General features: G+C 41.8%; 4 protein-coding genes across 5 annotated transcripts in view; 3 read left to right on the top strand and 1 right to left on the bottom strand.

The window, feature by feature from the left end:
* The window catches only part of LOC114428389 (mitogen-activated protein kinase kinase kinase 5-like), a 49,126-nt gene extending 45,636 nt beyond the window's left edge, over positions 1-3,490 (top strand). The window contains exons 25-30 of the mRNA XM_028396744.1: positions 41-146; positions 391-634; positions 740-852; positions 1,312-1,433; positions 1,538-1,614; positions 2,489-3,490. Of these exons, the coding sequence (XP_028252545.1) occupies positions 41-146; positions 391-634; positions 740-852; positions 1,312-1,433; positions 1,538-1,614; positions 2,489-2,549 (723 nt within the window). The 3' untranslated portion in view covers positions 2,550-3,490. The remainder of the gene's footprint in view (positions 1-40; positions 147-390; positions 635-739; positions 853-1,311; positions 1,434-1,537; positions 1,615-2,488) is intronic.
* A 648-nt stretch (positions 3,491-4,138) lies between these two features.
* On the top strand, positions 4,139-10,113 carry LOC114428393 (low-density lipoprotein receptor-related protein 11-like). The gene is made up of 9 exons (XM_028396750.1): positions 4,139-4,921; positions 5,436-5,593; positions 7,238-7,379; positions 7,469-7,594; positions 7,677-7,862; positions 8,326-8,493; positions 8,591-8,647; positions 8,738-8,827; positions 8,910-10,113. The coding sequence occupies exons 1-9, from the start codon at positions 4,354-4,356 to the stop codon at positions 9,062-9,064; spliced, it is 1,650 nt and encodes a 549-aa protein (XP_028252551.1). The 5' UTR covers positions 4,139-4,353; the 3' UTR covers positions 9,065-10,113.
* A 98-nt stretch (positions 10,114-10,211) lies between these two features.
* LOC114428397 (protein-L-isoaspartate(D-aspartate) O-methyltransferase) lies at positions 10,212-15,721 on the bottom strand. Of its 2 annotated transcripts, none has more exons than XM_028396755.1 (8): positions 15,433-15,721; positions 13,532-13,636; positions 13,397-13,428; positions 13,024-13,128; positions 12,743-12,863; positions 11,879-11,964; positions 11,631-11,800; positions 10,212-11,121 (listed from the first exon to the last, which is right to left on the bottom strand). In XM_028396755.1, exons 1-8 carry the CDS (start codon positions 15,611-15,613, stop codon positions 11,109-11,111), a joined length of 813 nt encoding a protein of 270 aa, XP_028252556.1. In that variant the 5' UTR covers positions 15,614-15,721; the 3' UTR covers positions 10,212-11,108. The 2 variants fall into 2 exon arrangements, with proteins under 2 accessions (XP_028252556.1, XP_028252558.1); XM_028396757.1 differs by having other exon boundaries at positions 11,573-11,800; positions 15,433-15,718.
* Positions 15,722-15,841: 120 nt separating this feature from the next.
* LOC114428394 (nucleoporin Nup43-like) lies at positions 15,842-18,392 on the top strand. Its single transcript, XM_028396751.1, has 8 exons — positions 15,842-16,105; positions 16,450-16,572; positions 16,735-16,812; positions 17,008-17,170; positions 17,274-17,409; positions 17,495-17,646; positions 17,728-17,844; positions 17,956-18,392. Exons 1-8 carry the CDS (start codon positions 15,986-15,988, stop codon positions 18,183-18,185), a joined length of 1,119 nt encoding a protein of 372 aa, XP_028252552.1. The 5' UTR covers positions 15,842-15,985; the 3' UTR covers positions 18,186-18,392.
* Positions 18,393-18,823: the final 431 nt, after the last annotated feature.

The following is an 18,823-nucleotide window of genomic DNA, read 5'->3' as shown; positions in this document are numbered from 1 at the left end:
TAAAGAATGCAATTTAAAGTGGAAATTATCTCATTTCCAGGTAAACAAAGTGCTGAGAAACCACAACATCAAGCCTCACTGGATGTTTGCTCTGGACAACATCATCCGTAAAGCTGTGCAGACCGCCATCACAATCCTGGTTCCAGGTAATATGGATGGATGGATGGATGCATGGTTGGTTGAATGTGGGGTGGATGAATGGATGGATGATGAATGGATGGATATGTGGATTAAATAATGAATGTTTGGGTGAATGCATAATTGGATGGATTAATGGATGGATGCATGGTTGGGTGAATGTGGAGGTGGGTGCATGGATAGGTGGATGGATGAATTGATGGATGTATATATGAATGAGTGCCGCTAAACATGTGTTGCTGCTGTGCTCAGAGCTGAGGCCTCACTTCAGTCTGGCCTCTGAGAGCGACCCGGCTGATCAGGACGATGTCGATGATGACGGCGAGCCAGACAGGAACTCCACCCACCAGAGCCGGGCGCCTCCTGTCGCCACTCACGATGACACAGTTGTCACATCAGGAGTCAGCACGCTCAGCTCCACTGTCTCCCACGAGTCCCACAATGCACAGCACTCGGTGAGCATGGAGCTGGGCCGAATGAAGCTGGAGACCAACAGGTAAACGTTCACAGCAGGGGAGGATGTTTTCAGCTTCACGTCTGGCAAAAAAAACTCTGAAATAAATTCTCCTTCTGTGCTCCCTCTGACATTGTTTGACTCCAGGCTGCTGGAACAGCTGCTGGAGAAGGAGAGAGAGTATCAGGCTATCCTGCAACACGTGCTGGAGGAGAGAGAGCAAGAGATCAGACTACTGAGGATGCGATCTGAGCCAACAGGTCCGTGATTTACCTTTTTACACTCACTCCTTTGCTGCTGCAAATCCCAGTCTGCCTTCCCGTTTTAAGTTTTTTGAGTCACTTCCCTTTCCACAGAAATGTATGCCTAAAAAATGGAACAGGCTTATAAACAGTGCAGAGAAATATCCAATGATGCTCAGCTTTCTAAACAATTTATACAAGTCATGACATGAGGGATGCACACAAACAAAGCTCTTTTAGCACCTACTGAAGGTGCAAATGATGCATTTCCTGCTCCAATTAGGTGTGTATTGAAGTAAAGTTCTGCTGTGAAGCAGAAGCAATATAATCAGATTATATTAGTAAAAATAAGTCCAATTGTTTTTGGGCACATATTGGAGGGAAAAGTGTGCAAAAATAAATTATCCCATACATCATTTTTTAATGTAGGGTGCAGGTTTTCTTCTGTAAATGTGTCCTCTGTATGTTCTCTGTTAGACCCCTCCCTGTCATCAGATGGCCTAGAGGGACAGAGAAGTCAATCTGCAGAGACACATGAAGACCCAGCACTGACCAGCTGGCTGAGGCTTTACGGCGCAGACCAAGACTCCATAGACAGGGTGGGTGCGCGCATGTCTCTGTCGCTCTCTCAGATGTCAGATTAATGGTGGTTGTCGTGTATTTTTCATACACAAAGATGTATTCCATTGTCATGTTTCTCCAGATATTGAATGAGGAGTATACATTGAATGACATCCTCAATGATGTAACGAGAGACGATCTGAAGAGTTTGAGACTGAGGTAGTGAACAGTTTTCTTTATATGACTGGCAGTTTCGCTTCTGCTTTTAGGCACATAACACAATGCTGACATCTGCAGCTCTCTGATAAACAGGAAGACGGCATGAAGCTCTGACAGCTGTCTGTTAATTTCTTGTTCTTACTGTAAATGTAAACATTCAAATTCAAAATGATGTTCTCAGAGTGACACTTTTTTGGCACTTAAACTGAAATCAAAGACACAACATCATTAATACAAGCCAAGATGTGCATGGTGTGTATATCTCTGTATTTGGCGCCCCCTAGTTGTCATATCAAAATGAATGCAGCACATGGTGGCAGACTTAGACTGCTGTAATTTTACAAAAGTCCTAAATATTTCTTCTCTGAAGGATCAATAAAGTTGGAAGAACCCATAATCTGATCTATTCCAGCACACCCCACATAGTGTCCTTTGGTTTCCAGCATCTTTCTATACTCTGGTTGTTGTATTAGGATTATCATATGGGCTGTAAAAACATATTGACATATTGAGAACCTCCTTACATGTAGGAGCCACATACACGGCCATAGATACCACTCAGGTCCCCAAGGTCTGGACCTCAGTATTGTTTGCAAGGTGCATATCATAAATGTCACATAATGATTGGTGCTGCAAAGATGTTATATAATACCAAGATGTTTCACGTGCTTGTTTGTTGTATGTGTGGGTGGATGATGGGAGAATTAAAGGCTTTGTGGTTAATACAATATATTTTAACATCACAAAGGTTTTACTGCAGTAAAGTGAGACGTCATCTGAAAAAGTTCTGTTATGCCAGCTGACGTATAGTACGAGTTCTGCGGGCATCCAACATTACATGTGTTGATGCTGTTTTCTCTGCTCTTCCTGTCAGAGGTGGAGTCCTGTGTAAACTATGGAAGGCCATCACAGACCACAGGCAGAAGTTGACCTAAGGCCTTGAGAGAGGCAACAACCACTCAGAGAAACTCAGCATTTCCTCTTTACCTCAGTATTTATAGGAGCAAGATGTTTCAGGAGGAGTGCGGCGTGTTCACCGTGTGTGCAGAGCAGCTTTCCACCCACACAAAAGAAGATCTCCTGGAGAATTTTTCAAATGAGCATTTTCTGGGGGATATTAGGTCATTTTTTCAAAGTCAGAATTTATTCAGAAGGGCCACTAGTTTTCTTATGCCTGATGGACACAACACAGCTTTTGTTACAGATGTGTGTTAAGATGGTTGTAAAATTAAATTATGACATGATCTGTCTTTAAAAGATGTTTACAAATAAAAATCCCCTAGAGACTGACTGTTTTCTAATACAAGCCTGAGATACAAAATACTACATTCAACACCATCTGTACTAATATTCCTTATGGTCTTATCACTACTTTATTTAAATGTATTTTAATTTAATTGCCATGGTAACCTGAAGGACATCAGTGTATGCCCTCAATGAGTTTTTTTTAATCCAAACTCAGATTGTTTTGATATTGACAGTGCTTCTTTTTTCACATTTCCTGCTATAATATGAATCAGTTTTACTTTTCATTTCATTTCCTTATCAGGAACAGTGCACACTGTTAAAACAGAAACAACTCTATTGTGTAAATATTGTGTTATAGGGTTCTATGTGGAGACCTTTATGTACCTATAAAAAAAAGATTAACAATTTTCATGTGGATTGGACCAAGTTTACGATGAACACGTGACAAATGAATTGTATATTCTTGTATTTTTTAGTGTAACAAATCACCTGAGAGAATAATAAGTTACTAATTCATAACATCATATCAGACTATTTGTTTTTTATTGTTGTACACTGACGAAATTGTGTTGCCTGTGTAGATGTGATCATTAATGTGTTCATATTGTAATGAAAAATCTTTCACATTGAAGAGCCTTTTTTTATTGTTATTATTATTTTTAAACCATGATGTCAGAAACGAGGGACGTAATCATGAACTGTGTGTTCTTTTTGTTTCATATCTAAAGTAAATCAAGATTTGTTGTGTTATATTGTTAAAATAAAAGTTTTCAACCGAAGCTGTGAAAGACATGAGTCACTGAATCTTAATTTACAACTTACTGGGGTTGAAAAAGGTTCATACAGAAAGAGAAGTGATAATATCTGACATCCATAATTCACTTCTTTCTTTTTAAAATAAAAGCAGTTTTTATGATTTATATGCAAAGGTCATTAAGTTTGTCATGTCAGGGTTCATCAGGAGGAGGACACAAATGCAGAGGCATGGAGCGGTTAAGGTTAACAAAAGCTCCTTTATTCAAAGCCAGGAGGGCAAAACAATACAAATAATTAATATATTATTAATAACGTGCTGCAAGTGGCCCTTCCAAACTACAAAAAAATGTTAACCTGAAACATAATAATACTATTATTATTATTATTATTATTATACTAAAGAAATGGGAAAAACACGTTATCACAAAATATTGATCAGTTAACGATGATAACGGGACCTGCTACAGGTGAACTGTTCTCCGCCATGTTTGTTCATCATTGTGACGTCAGCTTCTCGCGGTCTCCCCCTCCCCTCACCATGACAACGACAGATTTGTAGCATCGTCAGAGGACAAGCGGTGAGCTCCGTGGCTCATGTTTTATTTACCCGAACAGCGTATTTAAAGCCGGGGATTTATTTGGTGTAGGGAGGCCGCCTGCGCTGTGAGGGACCCTCATGACTGGGGAGCCAGTCGGAGGCAGAGGTAGAGGCTGTTTTTCTGCGTGAACGACAACATGGCTCTGCTTCAGCATCCCGGGCCGCTGCTGCCACTGCTGGCTTCTGCGCTGCTGCTGTTCGGCGTGAAGCGCATCGACAGTCGTTCTTCGCCCATATCTGATTTAAAATCCAAAATATCTGGCGTGGAGGAGCTCCTGGAGGAATTCCGCAAGCAGCTCCAGCAGGACCAGGCGCACAGGGCAGGGGATGTGATTGACTCCTGCGTGGGCGACTTTAACGCAGTCGGGGAACGCATTATCCGGGCCAGGGCCTCCATCGAGCAGGGGGCCACTTTCCTGCTAGCCCCGGAGAGGGTGTACACCTGGAAGGACTGCCTGCACGCCTGCTGCTCTCAGCCTCACTGCACCGTGGCGTTGGTCCAGGAGGAGCGGCGGCAGCCCGGGGACACCATCAGCTGCTACCTGTTCAACTGCACGTACAGGGGTAAAAATGTCTGCTCCTTCGCTCCGCAGCAGGGCTTTACCACCTACAGCCGGTCCCCCAACATAACGCAGGGACACCTCCCCGCTCAGGCCGGCGGCCCAGCCAGGAGGCCCGGGGAAGAGGAGGATGACACACAACAAGGTGGGGCAGGGCTGTTGTTATGCTTGGAACCTGGCCTTGGAAATACAGGCTATGTGAAACATTAAATGAGTACACTGATCAAGTCATTAGACATTAGCATTTTGTTGTTATTATCCAGCTAACAACAAGAAGTGTCATGAAGAGCGGTGGCTGAGCTCATGTCCAAGGCTTTTTATGATTTTTTTTTCAAGGAAACAACAATTTACAATGCGTAAATGTGTCCATTTATTTAATCTCAGAATGAAAACAGAATTTCTTTCCTGACTTTTTATCCTGATTAAGCAGGAGGGGCGAGTTAATGATTTGCCTTAATGGCTGTAGCTGTGTTAAATGAGGTCACTCTGAGAGCAGGTGCAGGTGTTCAGATGAGAACAGCTTTCTTGCATTAAGAAAACACACCTAATTCATGAACAAGGTGCAGTCCTTCAGTTGCAGAAAATAAAATAAGTGAAATAAACTAAGAATGGAGAATAAATCTGTCACGTGGTGTACGTCGTCCTCTGTGCTTTTGCAGATGCGGATGAGCCTCCTCGCAGCGATGCCGGACAGGACGTGGTGATCCAGCTGCCCACAGACTGGGCCGTGCTGGACGGCCGGGACAGCGTGGACGACCATGGGATCAACCACTTTGAATGGACACTGGTTAAAGGGGACACAGCTATCAATATGAAGGTCAGTGTATATTCTGCTGTTATATGATGTTTTGCAGCTGAATGGAGACACACAAGGCGAAGCTCATATTGTTTGCTCTCATAGGGAGCAGGTGTCTCTAACATTTCCATGTGCTGTATTTAAATAGTCACTAAATGTCCTCACAGGCACCAGTGACTAAATGCATTTGAGTATTTGCATTAGTTAAGTCAACAAGGTGGCTTGTGTGCAGAGCTCCATAAACCTTTTCTGTATCAGCAAAGATAAGAGTTTTTCATGCCCAATCTGCAGCATGGACAGCAGCAGCGTCAGACCCTGAAACTTGACCTGCTTGTACATATAGTAATAGATCACAAACACGTGTAAAATATTTTTTTACACTTTAAGAACTTCAGTTCTTACACTTTAAGAACTGAAGTTGATTATGAGCTATCCATCATAGCTCAAGCAATAATGAATGTATATATAATTACAGCATTCATGTAGGAAAATACTATTGGATTGTCTTTATCAGATATGTGTCTGTGTGGAGTTTGCACGTTCTCCCTTCATGGGTTTTCTCCGGGTGCTCCGGCTTCCTCCCACATTCTAAAGATGTGCTTGTTAGGTCAACTGGTGACTCTAAATTGCCCATAGGTGTGAGTGTGAATGGTTGTTTGTTTGTGTGTGTTGCCCTGTGATGGACTGGCGACCTGTCCTGGCGTTACACTGTAACACAAAGTGGGTTCAGATGATGGATGGAGCTCCATGTTAACGTGAATCAGCCTCAATTGAAAGTGCAGTTAGATTTGTCTGCTGACATTATCACATACGCATATAGTGTTGTTTATATTGCTCAATACCTTTTAACAAACAGAAATAGTCTTATATTTTGAGCTGCTTTACTCCGCTGTTTACAATACTGTCGGCAGTGTCTGCAGCACATGTAGCACCATCACAGCTGAGCATATGGTGTTGCAGTCAGTCACATGTCACCTACTAGCCAGCAACACTATCTGTATAATGTTGAGAAGCTACATAATAAGATAAACTACCAATAAAATTATACAATAGAATCAAAAAAGAGTATACATATTAACAGTTATTGCACAGGTGAGTGGAGGTAGAAGTGGTTTGTAAAAAACTATACATAGTGCATCAAAAGAACCTAAATAAATAGTTTATTGTACACTGCGGTGTGTAAATATTGCACCTATCAAAAGTGTTCATTATACAGTCTAACAGCAGCAGGAAAGAAATCTCTCCTTCACACACCGAGGGTTGAGCAGTCTCCATATTGATATATTTACACAAAAATATCTGTTTGGTGCCATCCAGCCCTGAAGGTTGCTGATGCATTTATAATATAGATACACATGTAAATAAACTCCACATGGCTACGTAACCAATATAGCAATGAGACCTGATAAGCATCAACAACACAATGGTTGGTAGGAACAGGGTTATAGTGGAGTTACTGTAAAGGGAAACAGTATTATAGCATAAATTAGAAAGGTAATATATATTTTACAAACACAGATTTAATGAAGACACTGCTGGACTATTTGCCTGATGACATCTGTATGTAAAGCTTTTTCACATTTATGTTCTTTAAAAAAACATCCTTGAACAAACAATAGTGTCTGAAATATATTATGATTATATATTATATTATTTATTTTGAAGGCGACCCATCCAGGACTGTTAAAGATCAGCGGCCTCCAGGAGGGTGTGTACACGTTCCAGATGACGGTCACAGACACAGCGGGACAGAAGAGCTCGGACAACGTCTCCGTCACTGTCCTGGCACCGAAACACCAAGCAGAAGGTGAGAAGGCGGACATCTTTGTCCTGCAGTGTAGTCTTTAATGTCACAGTGCTGTAAAGTTCATGTGAAGCCTGCGTCTGTGCCCACAGTGTGTACCGGTCACTGCTCAAACTACCAGTTCAAGTGCGACGATGGCTGCTGCATTGACATCACCTACGCCTGTGATGGAAAGCAACACTGTCCAGACCGCTCTGATGAAGACTTCTGCCCAAACTGTAAGAAATATGAATGTTAGAATGACAAAAATGATGTTATCATCATCTGTGTACTGATTATATTTTTGGGGTTTATTTCTAGTTGATAGCAACCGGAAGTCAGTGACCCACCCTGTGGAGTTACCCAGCCTTCAGCAACCTGTAGCCCAGACAGAGGAGGCTAAGGAGGACTCTGTGCTCCCCAGGAAGGCCCTCACACCACCAGCCGACAGGAGCAACTCTGCTCCATTACAACGTCCCAGTGAACAGGAGGATTCGGTCAGTCAAGGTAAAGTCCTGATGGTACCTGTTTGTATATTTGTGTGACAGAATGATTCTGTCTCTGTGTCATTAGTCTGGACATGGAGACAGATGGAGCTTGTAGGCAGCCGCTGAGTCAGAGCAGTGAGCCACAGGACCACTCTGCATTCCCACTGAAAGCAGCTCTCTGCCTGCATCTCCTCTAAGTGCAGGAACAAAGCTTCTCTGTCCCCTCCGCCATCCGATCCCTGAATCACACCAACCAAAAAGGCCTTCTCTCCCCCATTGTTATTTCTTCACCATTACATGCCTGAGGTGGGGCGTTCTCAGGAGTCTTTTCTTTAGCTCACAATACACTCAGCCTTGTGTACAAATGCTAAGTAACGAGAGAGACTGAAGTCAAACGAAAGCATGAAATATCACTGATGCATGATTGAGCTCGTCTGACTCTGAGGCTGAGTCAATGGTGAAAGTGTGTGTGTTTCTTTTAGATCCGTGTGCTGCAGCTCCAGTCGTGGGTCCATGTAAAGGAATCTTCCCACGCTGGTACTATGACCAAAATGCAGGCGAGTGCAAACACTTCCTGTATGGTGGTTGTCAGGGTAACCATAACAACTTCCTACAGGAATCGGACTGTGTCAGTGAATGTATACAAAAAAGTAAGGACTACCCATCATTTTCATTTTTTTCTTGCATTTCTTTTATAAATGCAAAACCATGAATTCATTTGATTTAATATTCGTGAACGTCTTTTAGGTCCAGCTTTCAGACCGGCAAGCGTGGCCCCACCAGTCACCAAGCAGACTGAGATAGGTAAGTACATCTAATGTTACTGGAGTCAGTAATATAGCGTTAGTGACTGGCCGCTTCTTATTCTGAGCTGTATTCATTTTTTTGTCGAAGCTGCTCCTAAAGAGTCCCAAAAACAAGCAGAGAGTGACACCATCTCCAAACCTTTTCCAGTAATGGGAGGACATCCAGGCCCTGAATCAGGTTAGACCTTGTGTGTCTCCTGTGTCTTTGTGATGAAATATGTTGCTCCACTCGTCCACCCTCCTCCTGTCTCATCCTCCAGGTGCGATCCTTCCTCTGGCGCTCGGCCTGATCATCACTGCTCTGCTGCTGCTTATGATCGGCTGTCGCCTTAGACTCGTCCGTCACAAACTGAAGAAAGCTCGACCTCTCACCACAGAGGAGTCTGATTACCTCATCAATGGCATGTACCTGTAGCCAATCAGCCGAGAGACAGACAAAGGTCACCAGAGTCTGATCCAGGAGGGTTTTTTGCACTCTTGCAGTCCAGTGTCTGTTTTTGTCCTTGTTACATGATGGAAACAGCTGATGCTCTGCTGTCATGAACCTTCCACACTGACTGGTACTGTAAATCTGCTGCTGATAGATGCTGCCTTCACAGCCTATGACATATTCCGATTGCTTGTGCATTGATATTTATGTTAAGAAAACCTGATTTTGACTCATTGTTAACAAAAAACATTCCTCAAAGGTGACACATAAAAGGACCATTTGTCCTTTTTATTTTCATTGATTGATTCCTGAAGTTGTTTGATATCAATTATTTGTCAATTAGCACTGCACTGTAGCACTGCACAAAATATGGTGTATTTCTGCCACTGTGTGGCACTAATGTGCCATATTTGTGCTGCAAATTTAAAGTGTTTTAAAGGAACAGTTCACTCCAACTTCAAATAGTCACATCCTTCACATAGCCTGCGCTACTATTATCCATGTAGAGTGGGTGTAGAAATTTGTGCCTCTCTAATGTGACAGAACTACACTCTACAAGAGCAGGTCGCTGCAGACGTCACAGCCCAGTTACTCCTAAAAAATCCACATGACAGTGCAGGGAGGCAGAGCACATCTATTTATGACACCAGGCTACGTTTAAACATTGATGGCCTGCTCCTTGATTGGGCTGCACACTGCCTTCTGTGCAGTGATACTGTTGCTGGGTGTAGTTTGGTTAAAAAAAAAAAAGACATTTGATTTTTGGGGGAAAACTGTTTTAAGTCAGCTTAAGGGCAGAAATATGACATGTAAGACTGCCTATTTTAGTTCAACAGGAATCAACTAATTTTAATAACGTTCACCTGAATCGTGTTAAAGCCACAGCAACCTCCTATGATCTATTGTCCTGTCTGAAATTTTACTTTGTTAAACACATGTGGAGTATCATATGTACTATATATTCGTGCAGATGTATTCCCTCAAAGTGCTGTCTTTCATGTGAGTTAATAAAATTTATTATATATATAAAAATACTATTGAATTGTTAGTTCACAATCATACTCATGACAGATTACACTACAACATAAGACTTTAATGTGCACAAAATATTCAATAAGAAAAAGGCAAGACAAAAACATAAGCATCTGTTTATTTTCATTTGCCATTCCAGAAACTGTGAAAGCCAAATGTCCATCACTTCCATCTCCCAAAATAAAATGTGTTTTTTTTTTATTTCATGTTTTTGAAAGAAAACAGACATTCATTTGCTTTATATTGTTGGTGTTTATTTTGGCAAAGCAGTGACTCTCCCCATTTAGTGCGAGTCGCCAGAGGAGCCTGCACAAACTGTTAATGCAAAGCAACACAAGTGGAAAAGCACACAGCCCTGCGTGTTGGTGTTATTAGTGTTCTGCTCTCAGTGGAGTATATTCACTATGATTCCAGGTGTTGCTTATATTCTACGTGTAGAGTGCTGCACAATAAACAGGATGTGTTATTGTCATTGTGTTGCCTGTATGCATGTGTGTGTTTTTGATACTGCTGGCAGGGGGGAAAAAGCTGATATTTGAGCAGAAAGGTCTACAGTTATATGATCGGCACACACACACACTGTAGCTATGTGACTTATCTAAAAAAGGCTCAGGCGTTTTTCTTCACTGTTGTCCTGCTGTTCATCCTACATTCAGCTTTGATGCTGCTGAAATGTACAAAACATCTGACTGCCATTCAAATGGTGAAACCACAAAAGAAAAAAAATCAAACCTAAAATCCAGTGGTTAAAAAGTAAACCCAAAAGATGCAGGCCTGGAACTAAAACAAGCCCTCTTGTAAATTTCTGTGCTGAGCTCAAAAGCAGTCCTCCATCCCTGCCATTCAGGGCTGTCATCAGTGTGATACTCCAGTCCCTCCTTAAACAAAAAAAAGCATGTATGTTATGCTTTGAACAAAATGTCAATGGCTATCTGACCACATCCAGGTTTTCTCCAGGTTTCAAACGAAAAAGGTGGATTATGGGCTGCATTCCTCTTCAAAGTTCATCCCTGCGAGAGACACAGATTCACTGTTAGAACAGAAAACATGCAAAGAAACAACCTGGCTCCTGTCATGCAAACAGAATCACATGCAAAATGTTAAGAAACACATGGCATGGAAACAGTTGTTTTTGTCTGCATCTCACAGAGAAAAGATTAAAGCAACATATTTTAGGAGTTGGGTTTTATTGTCTAATAGGCATCCAAATTGACCAAGCATTCATGCTCTTAAAAAACGAAACCTTCACACTGTTGCTTTTGTGTTAAGGCATTTAAGAAAAAAAGTTAATTGCATTAGTTGGGTGGGTTTTATTGAACCAATTTGCAACTATGGTGTTAAAAAAAGATGAAGGAAACGTGCAGCTTTGTTGGTATGGTATGGAAGAAGCAAAAAAAGTCAACAAGCAGCAAAACGCAGCCCCTTGTCATCCATTGCTTGCTCCAAGCCACACCATTTCACCTTTGCCACTGTGAGAAGGAGAGAGGGGGAGGAGGGGGGAGAAGGAAGTCACTTCCACCTGGACCACTGCTTGTCTTTGTCTGTTAAAGGCACATAAATCACCCCCATCAAGGGCTTCATTTTGGTGCTGCCATCCTCCATCTTGTCATACTGCTCCAGCATCTGATTTCCTCCCGCCGGGCCCACAGGCAAAATGAGCCGGCCACCAGGCTTCAACTGATCCAGGAGCTGGAAGACATGCATGAGAGATAAGTGTAGGTCGATGGCCGAACATAATGTGATCAACAGGATTCTAGTAGAACTCACAGCTTGTGGGACAGTGGGAGCTGCTGCGCCAACATGGATGGCGTCATATGGCGCCTCCTCTGTGTAGCCCATCCGTCCGTCTCCCACTGAAACACACCACAGGGTATCACTTACATCCTGCTAGACTCAACAGTGAAGGAAATCCTCAGCAAACTGTTTCATTATCTATCTATTAAATAAAGATTTTATTATCTGCAATGGCTTCATCAACACTATTTTCATCTCACTCATTGTTTTAGTGACAACGAACAACAGACAACTCTCCATGTAGGTCTGAAAACACAGCTGGACATAAGAATGGTCGCCAGCTGCTCAAAAAACATCTTCTCTCCACCATATGTTGACAATAGCTGCTGTACAGTAACTGTTAGCATGGCTAACAAGGTAGGCAATGCCTGTAACTTATCCAACACAGCTCCTGAGAGGAGTTTGGAAGCTAGGTGTAAACATAGTGAACATCGGAAAGAATGGATGCTGAACTGCAGATCCTCCCTCAACCAGGCTGCTGCCAGAGGTTTTCTCCAAATGGTGTATGACATCACTAATACACAAAATGTATTTTACTACTATTCTAAATCCAAAAGATGAACTATAATAATTGTTTCATCCCTTACATTAATGTCAAAATATTGCTTTGAACCCAAACATCGTAGACTTTTTAAGCACTGAAGTTCATCCAAACAACTTTTATTATTAATAACTTGGGCATGTCTGCGAAAGTAGGCACCCCCTGCTCAATTATTTAGCACTACAGGCTGTTTTTTCACTGCTAGAGATCATTGTACAGTCTCCTGTTTTATACGGAAGAGAAAAAAGAAAGCAGTATGCATTAAGTGCATGTGTTTGTCATCTATAATGTCTTACCTACAAGCGTGACTCGTCCCGATGTTATCAAACTAGGATCATCTTTCTTCACATTGTTTATAGAATCATCTACCAGCTCTTTGATGTGATCAATTCCTATAACTTTCCCTTTAGGACCTACCTGTGAAGGAGGAAAAAAAAGAGGTTCATGCATTTATTTCATACATTTTACATGAACTAGTTGGCATGTTATTGAATGCAAACAAAAAAATAAAAAATACAAAATCAGTACGTCACCAATAAGAAATCATATGTGTTTACCCGTCATGTGTGTGGCTCACCATTCGTGCGAAGCAAACGGACAGGATTCCACTGCCAGAGCCGACGTCCAGGGCTTTGGCTCCATCATACAGTTGGTCGTGTAGAAGCTCCAGGGCGTAGGCATGCTGGGTGGATGTGGCGTCAACAGACAAACAAACAAACAAAAAACCTTGCATTATAACCAATTAGTCAGCATTTATACTACATCTCTAAGACCACCCAGGGGAGATACAACTAGCTGCTTGTCTCATTGGGTTATTTATTTTAACTTGTGGCAGAAAACATAATAATCTAATAAGCCCAAAAAAATCTTCTAAAAATAGATGAATAACTGATTGGAATCAAGCTGTACAAAAACTATGCACAAATGTCTAAATGTCTGTATATTCATACCATGTGAGGGGCGCTGATGGTTGCTTGGTAACCTTATAGGTTAAAAAAAGGACAAAAGTTGTGTTAGTTCATCGCTCAGACAGAGTAGTTTTGCAATGTGCTGCGATGCATAAGTGATCTCATGAGCAGACGTACCTATTGACTGCGGCGAGTCCATGTAAGGGTTACATCTAGAGAAATGTGCTCGGTCTGTGGCCAGCATTACTTCGTAGACCTTGTCAGATTTAATAATGCCATTTTCTGAGGACACAAAAGAGTTTGTCACTGTGTATTATTGAAACACAAGCAGAAACACACGGCAGAAGTACAGGTGCAGCAGAATCAGACAGACAAGGACATTTTACATAAATTACATTTGGGGTGTGCAATATAACCACGCATACTGTGAGGTTACTCATTAACTCTATTTCCCATTTCTGTAAGTAAGACAGGGTTTAGCACACTAACAACGCAAATACACAAGTCATGGAAGAAACCACAAAGAGAGAGTGTCAGTATCTTCAGGATAATCCCTCCCAACAGGTTCCTATAATGACTTGAGCCAAATGCAAGAAAAGCCAACGACAGCCGGCACCGTTCTCATTCCTGACCTCCCCCCGTGCCCCCACAACATGTCTCTTTAGGATGTGTTACAAATAAACCACACAAGTTGCCAAACAGACACCTACAAGGGATTTCTATAATTTAAAATAAGCAATAGTATTCTATTTAAAGCTGTTTTATTCCTATCCATAATTACCCTCTACAAAATGTGTATAATTTAGAGACACATTTCATACTTCCTGCAGCACATGCATAGCTGGGTGCTAAAAATTAATGAGGCACTCAAGATTTAACTGACTGGTCTTAGTCCAAGAGGACAGAGTGAGACAATAAGAAAGTCGTGAATTAGCATGCATCCTGCGTGTGACCTGCTTAAATGCAGCTTATGCAAACTTGAGTTCAATTTAAGCCATTTATGTGTTTAATGGGTCACCGACCAGTGAAGTGGACAAAATGAAAGCACATAAAGCAGAGAAGAATAAGAAGTAATAATGCAGCAATTACACTTATTCTGATTTGTACCATCAATTATTACCAAAGAGCTTAAACTTCCTTATATTATATGTTCTTTTTTGTACAACTACAACATAGCAACACATAAATAATAAACTAGGGTTACTAGCCTGCAAACCAACCAGCTTTAAGCAAAATACTTGCAGCTTGCAATAATATACTGGACTGCACAGAATATAAATAGCCCTGGTAGATATTTAATATTGAAAGTTGCGTTCGCGTCTGCAGATATCATCACAGTGAGTATAATCTGATGAAGTGCATGTCAGTTCAGAGTCTGTGTGTTTGAACAGTAGCTGTCAATGGCTAAGTCTTTGTTTACCACACACTGCACTACACTCTGCTGGCAGATCAAGCCATGTGGCATTGATAGTATTATTACAGTGGACATGGCACTATAACCATTAAACGGGGTGGCACACTGCTCTTTTTCTGCACCCTGAGTGCAACTGATAGCAGTTGTGACACAGCAAGTTGTCACGTTCAATCATCCACTAACAATGCCCCCTCAACAAACTAGCCTCACATGCACAGTTGTCACTGTCATTTACGTAAAAGCAGCGTGAACCCTTAGAAATAACTATCAATGAACGTGGGCAGGGCACTTAGCTAGATACTGCTATCGCTAGCTTCAACGTCCCAAATGACGCACATAGTAGCTCTATGCATGCTAAGCTAACTTCCAACAAACATGAAGCTGCACAAATATTCTACTGCTTCACACAATAAAAATGTAATATTGTTTTTATGACTGGGTCTTTTTCTGCAATGACGAAGGCATGCAGCTCTTCCTCGCCGTAAACGTGCTTTGGGAAAGGGGTGGAGAGAGGCAACGCTAGGTCTACGACAACACAGCACATAGATTAGCTCAGCTAGCTACCGCTCCTCTGTTTAACCACAGCCTCTAAACTGAACCGTTTTACGCATGGCGTGTCGATGTAAGTATCGGTGCCGCCGCTTCACAAACCATTCGGACTTACTGCGGAGGTTGTTGACAAGCTCTGCGTGGCTCGCTCCTCCTGATTTCCAGGCCATTATTAAACAGACTTTGCGGAGTAAGTAGACAGCAGCTGTCAGTGCCGCGCCTGCGCCAACGGTTTTGCCGATGAAGCTGACCACCTCCAGAGCAGACGGCGGAGCGGCGGATACGTCACTAGACATCCAAATGATTTTAGAGCAGGGCCGCTAATTAAACACACGCCCTCATCTAGGACAGTATAATATTCATCAAATAAATGAAATGTGTAGATATGTGCCTACGCCAACGTTTGGGAACGCAAGGGGAATGCCACATTCCCACACTCTGTGCTTTATCAGATTTGCCGCAGTAACATGGACTGCAGCCGCTAGGTGGAGTGCCACATTATTAGTCGGTGTTAAACGAAAAGCGGATTCTGGCTTGTTTGGCCTTACTGGGCCACCATCCTTACGTACGAAGTAGCAGGCGCGTACTGTTCGGTCTTGTTCATGAATGCTAAGCTAACGCCATTAATAGTTTGTTCGTTTTGAATTGTAGAAACGGGCTGTCTTTCCATGGAATGTATAAATGCTAAATACGTGTCCCAGAAAATCAGCAAAACGAGATGGCGGCCAATATCGTACTCGTCTCTGCAACAACCAGAGATATTTGCGACTGGCTCGTGGGACAACGAGGTTGGGAAGTTGACAGTTATCATTTACGATAAATATGACTAAAATGGTCAAATGTTTTGTATGTTTCTCTTATTGGCTCACTGTACACACTCTACACCTATCTTTTTGGTATTTTAATCGAATGTATGAAGCAGTGTTATATTTGCTGCCCAGATGTTAATAACCTCAAACTACTGTTCATATTTTGCAATATAAAGATATTTAACACGGTTAAAGTCCGTAATATAAATTAGAAAAAATGTACATTACAAAGGCAATGCTATTTGATCATTGTGTCATTATTGATCGTTGATAAGATTTTGCTCAATTGTGACTTCATTTGTCCCAATCTGTGTCTACTGCAGGACAACAAGATTTCTATTTGGTCTGTTGGGACTAATGGAGGTTCTGGACTAGAAGATGAACTTGAAGGTGATCCACAGCTTTTATGTGAACACAAGCATGATGGAGATGTGCTCGACCTTCAAGTAAGACTCAGCATTATATCAATTGACCATGTTTAATGTCAGCACTCATTCAGAGATAAAGAACAATGGTATAATATAAAGTTATACATGCATACAATAGAGGAATCATTCACATGCTTTCACATAATGCCACTGCTTGGCTGTTTTGTGGTTAATTTACAGTTTTTGGACCAAGACAGAATTGTCACAGCATCGTCATCGGGAGCTGTCACCATCTTTCGCCACCACCAAAACACCCAGGTACTGTGAATTCTGTTTTCTTATGTAGGAAGTAAAATAAATAAAAACCAAATGAGATTATTTTGGGAGGACATTTAGTTGTGCTGAGCAGAGCTGTAATGTAAATAGTTGAGACACAGTTTCTTGTACAAACAACAAATACCGCCTTCTGACTCCTTCACAATAATAGCGTTGTGTTCTATTTTTCAATTGCAGGCAATGTCTATTTCACAGCACTGGGCAAGGGCCCACCGTTATCCTTGTAACAATGCGCCCTGTACTGGCGTTGTGTGCAGTAGTCCTGAGATTGTAACGGTTGGTGAAGATGGTGGGATCATTGTCTTCAGAGCCGACCATGAAGGAGTGATTCGAGTCATAGGTAAGTAATAAGCTGTATAATAAGCTGCTGTAACCTGACTTTCATGTGTAATATTTTGAACTCACGTACAACAAGGTATTAATGAGTGACCGTTATTTTTTAGAAAATGCGGACAGCAGCACAATTCATGCTGTGACTTACCTGAGGACAACAGAGATTTTAACCGTGAACTCCATCGGTCAGCTTAAGCTGTGGGATTTCAGACAACAAAGCAATTCACCATCCCAGATTCTCTCCCTGTAAGATGCTTGAAAAGGTAGATTTTTATATGTTTTCTTTGGCATGTTTTGATTATAAATGAGCTGGATGTGTTCTTTTTTTTAGGTCAGGGGACAGAGTTCCTTTGCACTGTGTGGACAGACACCCAAATCAGCAACATATTGTGGCCACAGGAGGTCAAGACGGCATGCTCTGTGTCTGGGATGTGAGACAGGGCAACGCGCCCTTCTCACTTATGGAGGCGCACTCTGCTGAAAGTAAGATAATGGGCAGATAAACTGAACTGTTTAGTTTAAATTAAACATTCATTCTTACATTTTTTTATTTTGTTTGGACAGTGTGGGAGGTTCACTTCCACCCAACCAACCCAGACCACCTGTTTACATGTTCAGAGGACGGCTCATTGCTGCACTGGGAGACTTCGTCACATTCAGACATGCCCTCTTTCTTACAAGGTGAGGAATGTTGATGGAGTTAAACAACTCTGTTGTTTAATGTGATCGGAAGTAGATACTTAAGATGCTGCAAAGATGCTCTAAAGTCATCATTTATTATTGTGTTTCCAGGTGGAAGAAACAGTAGTATAATTTCTCGCAGTGCAATGGCCCCAGCTGGAGGGAACCAGTCGCTCATTAGCGCCTGGCTTAGTGGAGACTCCAGCAAAGGCCACCTGGAGACGACTCACATGCTGCCCAGCCAGACGCTCTCCGTCAATAGTTTGGATGTACTTGGACAGTATCTTGTATGTGGGACTGACGGAGAAGCAATTTTTGTCAACAGACAGGTCCCAGTTTAAATAAAGTTGCTGTCAACTTCTGCGACAAGAGATCAGCTGTCTGATGGATTGCACAGGGAGGTTTTTCTTGTGTATTTGTCTGGGATTGCTTCATTCATCACACCTCAAGGTTTTGTAAGCCATTCCAAATAGCATAGTTCAATCCAACTCTTTTTTACAGATAAAATTGTTAAATAAAATGTAATAAAAAGCCTTATTACAAATGTATCAAGGGTTCATTGATTCTTTTATTAATACTGGACTATATATGACTGTTCAAAGCTATATATTTGCTTGTTTACCCAGCCTCAGCTCTACTTACACTCCATGTCTGTCAATTTTTGAGCATTATTACAGAAAACAAGCAGCATCCGGGTATTTTATATGAAGTTTCACCAGGGTTCACTAATGAGTCTTTTAGGAGGACTTCCGGCTGTGCTTTAGAAATTAAAATTCTACTGTCGTACCGCTGTGAAGGAATGAAGGTCTGACATTATGCCGACGTACATGGAACTTTTACATTACGCAATACGTGTATTTTGTTGTTACAAATCCCATCACAAAATGTTTTATTTCTGAATCAAGCCTGCTAAAATATGGCAACAGAGCTTTATTATGAAAGCTTGGGGCCGGAAGTGTGTTGCGTTAGTTTTGCGTGT

This window comes from Parambassis ranga, chromosome 24 (genome assembly GCF_900634625.1).
Source record: "Parambassis ranga chromosome 24, fParRan2.1, whole genome shotgun sequence".
NCBI classification, from domain to species: Eukaryota; Metazoa; Chordata; class Actinopteri; family Ambassidae; genus Parambassis; species Parambassis ranga.
The sequence above is the reverse complement of the archived record's forward strand: the minus strand, read 5'-3'. Positions and strand labels throughout refer to the sequence as shown.

Excerpts from the sequence above, each read along its gene's own strand:
- LOC114428393 (XM_028396750.1), top strand. The coding sequence starts at position 4,354 with ATGGCTCTGCTTCAGCATCCCGGGCCGCTGCTGCCACTGCTGGCTTCT. Across the intron at positions 8,648-8,737 it reads CACCAAGCAGACTGAGATAG|CTGCTCCTAAAGAGTCCCAA; the intron begins GTAAGTACATCT and ends TTTTTGTCGAAG. Across the intron at positions 8,828-8,909 it reads ACATCCAGGCCCTGAATCAG|GTGCGATCCTTCCTCTGGCG; the intron begins GTTAGACCTTGT and ends CTCATCCTCCAG.
- LOC114428397 (XM_028396755.1), bottom strand. The coding sequence starts at position 15,613 with ATGTCTAGTGACGTATCCGCCGCTCCGCCGTCTGCTCTGGAGGTGGTC. Across the intron at positions 13,429-13,531 it reads GGACTCGCCGCAGTCAATAG|GTTACCAAGCAACCATCAGC; the intron begins GTACGTCTGCTC and ends TTAACCTATAAG. Across the intron at positions 12,864-13,023 it reads CCGTTTGCTTCGCACGAATG|GTAGGTCCTAAAGGGAAAGT; the intron begins GTGAGCCACACA and ends CCTCCTTCACAG.
- LOC114428394 (XM_028396751.1), top strand. The coding sequence starts at position 15,986 with ATGGAATGTATAAATGCTAAATACGTGTCCCAGAAAATCAGCAAAACG. Across the intron at positions 16,813-17,007 it reads GCCACCACCAAAACACCCAG|GCAATGTCTATTTCACAGCA; the intron begins GTACTGTGAATT and ends TTTCAATTGCAG. Across the intron at positions 17,410-17,494 it reads CCATCCCAGATTCTCTCCCT|GTCAGGGGACAGAGTTCCTT; the intron begins GTAAGATGCTTG and ends TCTTTTTTTTAG.